The sequence below is a fragment of the Perna viridis genome, chromosome 9, assembly GCF_037379345.1.
Source record: "Perna viridis isolate PV_CMFRI_1.1 ecotype Kerala chromosome 9, ASM3737934v1, whole genome shotgun sequence".
NCBI classification, from domain to species: Eukaryota; Metazoa; Mollusca; class Bivalvia; order Mytilida; family Mytilidae; genus Perna; species Perna viridis.
The window spans coordinates 20,520,795-20,528,921 of record NC_142453.1 but is presented as its reverse complement, the minus strand read 5'-3'; the positions used below and the strand labels follow the sequence as shown (position 1 = coordinate 20,528,921).

At 37.8% G+C, this 8,127-nt stretch overlaps 1 protein-coding gene across 1 annotated transcript; it reads left to right on the top strand.

Annotated features, from left to right (window-relative positions):
* The first annotated feature begins 2,567 nt into the window (after positions 1-2,567).
* Positions 2,568-7,267, top strand: LOC148607260 (protein CFDP2-like). Its single transcript, XM_088543510.1, has 4 exons — positions 2,568-3,022; positions 3,145-3,448; positions 3,788-3,919; positions 7,148-7,267. The coding sequence occupies exons 1-4, from the start codon at positions 2,568-2,570 to the stop codon at positions 7,265-7,267; spliced, it is 1,011 nt and encodes a 336-aa protein (XP_088399636.1).
* Positions 7,268-8,127: the final 860 nt, after the last annotated feature.

Sequence of the window (8,127 nt, the reverse complement as noted above, 5' to 3'; positions counted from 1 at the left end):
CGGTAATCAAAAGAATGTAATCCAGGGACAAAGACCAGACATTGAAAACAGACATACACAACAAAGAACTTAAAGCAACTAAAATCATACATACGAAGTAAAAAAAAAGCAAATGAGCAACTCGGACTCCACTAAAAACTGGAGCATGGACCAGGTGCACCGGTAGGGTAAGCGTCCTCTGTTTTTCTAGAAACACCCGCCGAATTGCTCATAAAAAGTCAAGTCCGGGGTAGACAACCGAGGAAAGGAAAACTATGACCCGTTGAATAAATCAGTTTTCATGGAACCAATATTCTAGCGGAAATTTAAAAAATGTAATCCAGGGGCAAAGACCAGACATGGAAAACAGAAAAAGCATGTAAAATAAATAAATAATACATACAAACGTAATTGAGCAACTTGGAGTCCAATACAATGGGAGCATGGACTAGGTGCACCAGTAGTGTAAACGTCCTCTGCTTTTCTAGAAACACCCACAGGACATTCTCAATAATATCGAATGAGAGATCAAATAGCGGTTATTTCAAGTAGAAACGAATACTTTGATTCAAGTTATGTTGTCGTGTATATATGTGTTTTTTGATAAGCACTTTCAAGATTTTTCCTATTTTGCCTGATTCTTACACTAACTAGTACTTAACAAAATCGTTGTCTATATTTTTGTGAGGCAACCAATGACCTCCTTGGTGTCCAGAATTGGAAGAGGCGTTTTGTGGAACTTGTAGTCAACATTACAAGTTAGCCAAGGCTATTAAAGGTCACAGTACTCTACCGTATGATGATTTCCAAAAGTTACCTCCATTCATTCTTAGAATTACTTTGCACTGCCCTGAACATAAGGAAAAGTACCTTTACCTTTGCCGTGTCCATGATGCACCAATATGCGCAAAATGCTTAGTAGTTTTCCACAAAACATGTAAAGACACTCCATTCTTAAATGGCATTTTAAAAAACGTAAAAACATAGTATGGTTTTGAAAATGTAAATACTGAAATTCGTGATTTACATGAACTATTACAAAAAGCTGCAACGGACCGCGAAGCAAACCGAAAAGGTCTGATGATTCAAAAGTCCCAAGTTATGGAAAGTGTTGGAAATATAATGGATAAAACTATATGTCATTTAAAGAATCTCAAACAAAATATGATGTCCGAGATCGACACCGTTTCTACAACTAATGAAATGAAAGTAACAGAAACTTTGACCTTGATAAAAGAAAAAGAGGGAATAATTCAAAATTTGATTGATCAAATGGATGGAATACAGCGCTATACGTCAAACTTTCAATTCTTCATTGGAATAAAAGAAGTAGAAATAATCATTGTGGATTCGAAAAGGGTTTTCCACGATTTATCTGAACAAGGTGCACTAAATGACATTTTTATTGCGATGGAAGAAAACGAGGAAATGGAAAGAACTCTATCGTGTCTCATATCATTCGGAAACATAACAGTCACTGCAAATGTAAAGGATCTTGTCGATACTAGTGATCTTCAAATAGCCCAGAAATCAAAAATACCCCTCACCAGCGTAATATTCTTCAAGACGTAAGTGTGCCATACCAACACAGGATTAGAGGTTTTCTGTCAATTTTTTTCTTGAAACGGATGATACATACAAAGTTCCTTTATATACTGGATGTTGCATTTTAACAAGTGGCCACATGGTCGTTTGCGATCTAAACAACGGACAATGTCATCTTCTGTATCCAGACGGAAAAATTAAGAAATCATTATTTTTAAGACATAAGAGGGCATTTGTGTGTTGGTGGCTTAAAAACCACAGGGTAGTGATATGCGTCTAGTGCAGTAGTGATCGAACGTCTCTAGATCTCTACTGACGCTGGCTAGTCTACTTGTAGACGAAAAGGGGAGCAGCGTAAGCAGAAGCCTTCCTCTGCCAGTACATAGCCTCTACACTACCAAGACTCCTTCAATTTGCCTCCCCGAGGTAACACACGGTAACTTGGGTCTAGTACTCAAGGCTAACATGAAGGGGATCTCGGAGTAACAAGGACCCTAGAGGTGCAGAGAGCAGGCCCACCGGCGCGTGGAACACGCCCTGGCTCTCACCAACCTTGCCCCACCTATGGGTTAAATAGATCGCTGCCTTGTGATGGACTGTTGAGTCAAAGGCTACGGGAGACAACCCAGACAGAAAACGATGGTCAGACTGGGATCAAACCTTTGAAAGGGAACCTGTCTAGGAGAGGAAACTCTGATGTAAAACCCGGCTAGAAAGGAGTCGTCACCCATGGTAAGGAACCTATCTAGGAGAGCTAACTCTGATACAAAAGCATGTGAGGGACTTGCTGACCACCACATTAAAATAAAGCTGAAGCTAGAGGGCCAACCCCCCACTAGTGGATACAAATGGTTACAGAAACGATTACAGTAATTCCTCGGACTCGTCAACGACTAGAGAAAGAGGACCAAACCAAACATCGAGGACAGCAAATGACGCGAAAGCCGATGAAGTTGTTCTCACCAAAACAACCAACAACCATAGGCACTTGGAATGTTAGAACAATGTATCAAAGTGGCAAAAGCTTGCAAATTGCGAACGAAATGGATAGATACAATATCGAAATTCTAGGACTCAGCGAAGTAAGAAGGAATACAGCTGGAATGACAACACTATCTTCAGATCATACGGTCAAATTCTCAGGAAATCCAAATGAAGACGACATACATGACAAAGGCGTGGGATTCATGCTTACAAAGAAAGCCAAGAAATCGCTTTTGGAGTGGAATCCAATATCTGCAAGAGTTGTATCAGCTAGATTTGACACTCGATTCCAGAAAACAACATTTATACAGGTGTATGCACCAACAAACACCGCAGACGAAGATGATAAAAATGACTTCTACAACTTATTACAATCAGTTGTTGATGTCGTTCCTAAAAGAGACATCCTTATCATCTTAGGAGATCTGAATGCCAAAGTAGGTGATGACAGAGAAGGTAGAGAAAGGGAAATAGGACCACATGGAATAGGGCAAATGAATGAGAACGGAGAGATGTTTGTTGACGTTTGCGCTATAAACAGTCTAGTAATTGGCGGTACTTGGTTTCCACATAAATCTTGTCATAAAACCACCTGGATTTCACCATCTGGAGACACTGAGACCACATAACAATAAGCTGTCGATGGAGATCTTCATTACAAGATGTACGAACAAAACGTGGAGCAGACGCAGCATCAGATCACCACCTTGTAATTGGAAAAATTAAACTCAAGCTTTTAACAACAAAGAAAAGAGAGACTACAAAAAGGAAGTTTAATGTTGAGAAGTTTAAAGATCAGAAAGTGAAAGAAAACTTCCAAATTACACTCAGGAACAGATTTAGTACTTTATTAGATCTTGACAACGAAGAAATGAACAATGATATTGATGACATCTGGAACTCAACAAAGACAGCCATTCTGGAAGCATGCGAAGAAACAGTTGGTTTCATTCAAGTGAAAAGAAAGAAATGGATGTCAGATCAAACATGGGATACAATATCTGAAAGAAGGGAAATAAAAGAAAAGTTGATGAGTGCCAAAACCAGACAGCAAAAGAAAACCCTGCAAGACCTTTACAGCGCAAAAGACAGAGAAGTGAAGAAAAGCTGTAAAAGAGATAAAAGAAACCATGCTGAAAAGTTAGCAGTAGAAGCTGAAAACGCCTGCTTAAAAGGAGACATCAAAACATTGTATAACATCACAAGACAACTCAGTGGAAAGATCTCTCAAAATGAAAACTTACCAGTCAAAGATAAAAACAACAATACCCTCACAAAGCTAGAAGATCAGCTTGACAGATGGAAAGAACACTTTAGTGAGGTATTGAACAGACCACCACCAACAAATCCACCAATACTTGAAGAAGGTCCAACACTTAACATAGAGACTGACAAAATTACCGAAAATGAAGTAAGAAAAGCCATAAAACATCTTAAGAATGGGAAAGCAGTGGGAATCGATGGCATACCACCAGAAGCCCTCAAGTCCATGAATGACACTACCATTCAATATCTTCTTGGGCTATTAAACCAGATATGGGAAAAAGAAAAAATTCCAAAAGACTGGCAAAAGGGACTCTTGGTAAAACTACCTAAAAAGTGGGACAAATCCAATTGCAACAACTGGAGAGGAATAACTCTTTTGTTCATTCCTAGTAAAATCCTATGCAGTATAATCTTACAAAGAATGAAAGAAGAGATTGATAGCAAGCTGAGAGATGAACAAGCTGGATTTAGACAAGAACGATCATGTGTCGACCAGATTGCTACACTCAGAATAATTATTAAGCAAACGATCGAATGGCAGTCATCCCCATATCTAAACTTTATTGACTTCCAGAAAGCATTTGACAGCATAGATCATCAGGTCTTGTGGAACATTCTAGGACACTATGGGATTCCACCTAAGATTATTTCCATGATTAAGTTACTGTATGAAGAATTCTCTTGTCGGGTCATACATGCTGGTACATTGACGGATCCTTTCCCTGTAACAACTGGCGTAAGGCAAGGATGCATTCTCTCTCCCCTTCTCTTTCTCATAGTCATCGACTGGATAGCAACAACAGCTTACAACGACCCTCATGGTATACAATGGACACTAACATCTCGTCTAGAAGACCTCGAATTCGCAGACGACATATGCACACTATAGCATCGTCTTCAAGATTCCCAACACCAGGTCAACCATCTCGAAGAAACAGCTAAAAGAACAGGATTATATATCAACACAGCCAAAACCAAAGCCATGAGAATCCAACAAAACCAGATGGATCCAATATTGGTAAATAACCAACAGTAAATTTACGTACCTTGGAAGTGTCATGAGTACAACTGGAGGCACTGACGAAGATGTACAAGCCGCTTTACAGGTTTTTTCCATTCTAAAGCCAGTATGGAAAAGTAGAACACTGAGAACGGCTACTAAGATCAGAATTTTCAACAGCAATGTTAAGTCTGTCCTGTTATATGGTTGCGAGACCTGGAGAGAAACAGAAAACACCATGAAATCTATACAAGTCTTTGTTAACAAGTGCCTAAGAAATATACTGAATATCAGATGGCCAGAAAAAATAACAAACAAGAAACTCTGGCAAAGAACAAAACAACAACCAATAGAAAACACCATTCGAACCCGAAAATGGAAATGGATTGGTCATACTTTAAGGAAGAACAATAAAAACACTACAAAGCAAGCTTTAGATTGGAATCCCCAAGGGCAAAGAAAAAGAGGAAGACTAAAGAACACCTGGAGGAGGGGTTTGAACTCTGAACTGAAGAGAGTAGGACTAACGTGGAAGAATTGTAACACCATCGCCCAAAACCGAAGCGAATGGAGAGAAACTGTAGTCGCCCTATGTCCACCCATGGACGGAGTGGAATAAATCAAGAGGGCATTTGGCGTAACTTGTATAGATGATAACTGAGCTGCAGCTTCTTGTCCTCTGGAAAAATCGATTTGCATGATCGATATAGTAAATTTTGAAGTAATTAAAAGTTTTAAGATTGAATGCATGGTTACGGGACTTAGTTATATTGATGGAAATTTGTTTTTCTGCGTCACCAACATTAAGATGGCAGATTTTTTCAGTGATAAAACTGTTGACTCAGTTTACAATGTAGTGGCAGGCAGCGGTAGAGTCTGTTTTACATGTCCGTCATTCAAATCTATCACTGTTTTAAACTATGCAAAACAAATCATGTTCAAATTAGTTGAAGATGAAAAGCTCCGTGGTGTTTGTGGAATATCAGTGGATAGCTATAAAAATATTTACATAACTTTATGTGATCAAAACAGTATACATTATATTTCGTCTGATGGAAAATCCCAAGTACTGCTTCTGAGTTTGGATGATGGAATGGTACATCCGAGGGCTGTACACTTTCATAACCGCACAAACAAACTTTTGGTTTCTCACAATGAAAATTGGGTTCGCTGTTATTCTGTGGAATACCGTTAGTGATAGTATGAATGATTAGGACACACAACGGTCGTCGGGGTCCGATTTTGAAAATCGAAATAAAAACTTTATCAAAAGCAGATTTGTATTGTAGAAGAAAACATAGTTTTTACAACTTATCGGCAAAAAATACACAAGCGTCAGCAGTAGGATGGTTCAAATTCGTAAATATCCACAAACATGGCCTAAACGTGAACACATGAAACCGAGACAATCTACACACTATACAAAATAAAAATAGATAACTCATTAAAAAAAACTATGATAAGGGAAACAATACGTCACACAAAAAAACTAAAGCACTAACAGTATAAAAACTCACACAAAAACAAACGGGAGTTACACAGATGTTCTTGTAGGGTAAACATGTCCTGCTCCGCCATTAGCGCTCGCCATATTGCAAGTAAATATACGGTAATAAAAAAGCAACAATAATGGCGCTCCGTGACACGTGCCAAACCATTGTTCGCACAAGGGCAAATTAAATCAGTTATATTTGTGTTTTCTTATTAATAAAGAAATGCTGCGCTAAACGTTTGAATTTCCGTCTGAACTGATAAAACATAGCTTCTAGGTGGCAAGATGTTGTTCGTAACGAAAGGAAATATTTTTGGTGTTTTGATAAATTGTTAACATTAAATAGAATTATGTAACCATGAAACCACAAATTTTGAGGTAAAGCTAAAATTCGTATCAGGTGACACAAAATTAAGAAAGCGTATTTCATTCAAACTAATTAAAATAAATACTGGTACATGAAATTAAATTAGTCGTGGGGTTTCCGATTAATGATGGCTGCTTCCATACAAAAAGTGATGATTTCTGTAAAATGATGCCCATTGAACAAGTATATGTGTAATTCTTAAGTAAATAGCAATCTATATTCTACAAGGGTATGTCAAAGGAGCATTATTATCGTATCCCGTGTGTAATACAAAGAACGAAGCCTATGTGATCGATTTAGGGATTTCGAATTATGTGCTACGGCGAACTCGGAAAATAATATATGAAATATAGTTTGTAGTTAGACAAGTCTGACTTCTGCGTTGGACAACACCATAAAAAATCTTCCAGTATTATCTAAGTTCATAGTACCAACCTTATAAATGTCTTCGTACGATTATTAGCTTTTTATAACCGTTTTTGTTTACTAATCATATAAATATTGTAAATTTCAGTATGTGTACACGTGTTTAAAGGAGTATTCTAATGCAATAATTATAAAACAAGGTTTTTCATTAGCTCAACTCAAGGGTAAAATTCTCAATACACCTATGTCGGAACGTATTCACAAATAATGCGCGTATGAATATTACGGTGTGGATAATTGCATTATTAAATTGGCTAACATACTAATTGACAACAAATATTATGACGATTTCGAAGAATATTTATCGCTATCAAATGAAAAGTTTACTTCCAAGTTGGCTTATTTTACTTCTCTATTAACCAAGATGACTATACCATAAAGCTTAAGGTTTATTCCAAATCTCGTTATCTATGAACGAACTACAATTTTCTTTGCGGTAGGATTTTGTAGGGCGGTCAATATGGATCACCGAGGACGCAAATTGTATAAATGAATAATACGATCTTACGCGTCACACCTCATTTAGAATAATTTCATGAGAATAGAGGTAACCGTTTTGCATTTGAAGCTAGGCGTCGCAAAGGTTGTCTCAATTCATGACAGTAAAACTACAGAAGGACGTCTGCAAAGCTTCAACTACAAAAACAATTACCTGTAAAACCTTGCATCGGCAGCATTAGAACCAAAGATGTAGGAAGTTCAAAATTCAACAATAAACTTTATACAAAATGTACTCAAAACCAAACATATCGACCAAGCGTCGATAATTTCTACCTATGTGTGTCAAAGAGCCTATATCAGTGTTGCCACGTGTTTGTATATGTTTGTTAGGTTAGTTCATTCTCTGTTTATCAAGTAAGGGGGTGCTTCCTAAAAATCATACAAAGTAATAAAAGCAAATGAGCAACTCGGACTCCACTAAACACTGGGAGCATGGACCAGGTGCACCGGCAGGGTAAGCGTCCTATGCTTTTCTAGAAAGACCTGCCGAGTTGCTCATGTAAAGTCCGGGTAGACAAACGAGGAAAAGAAAACTATGACACGTTGCATAAATCAGTTCTCATGACG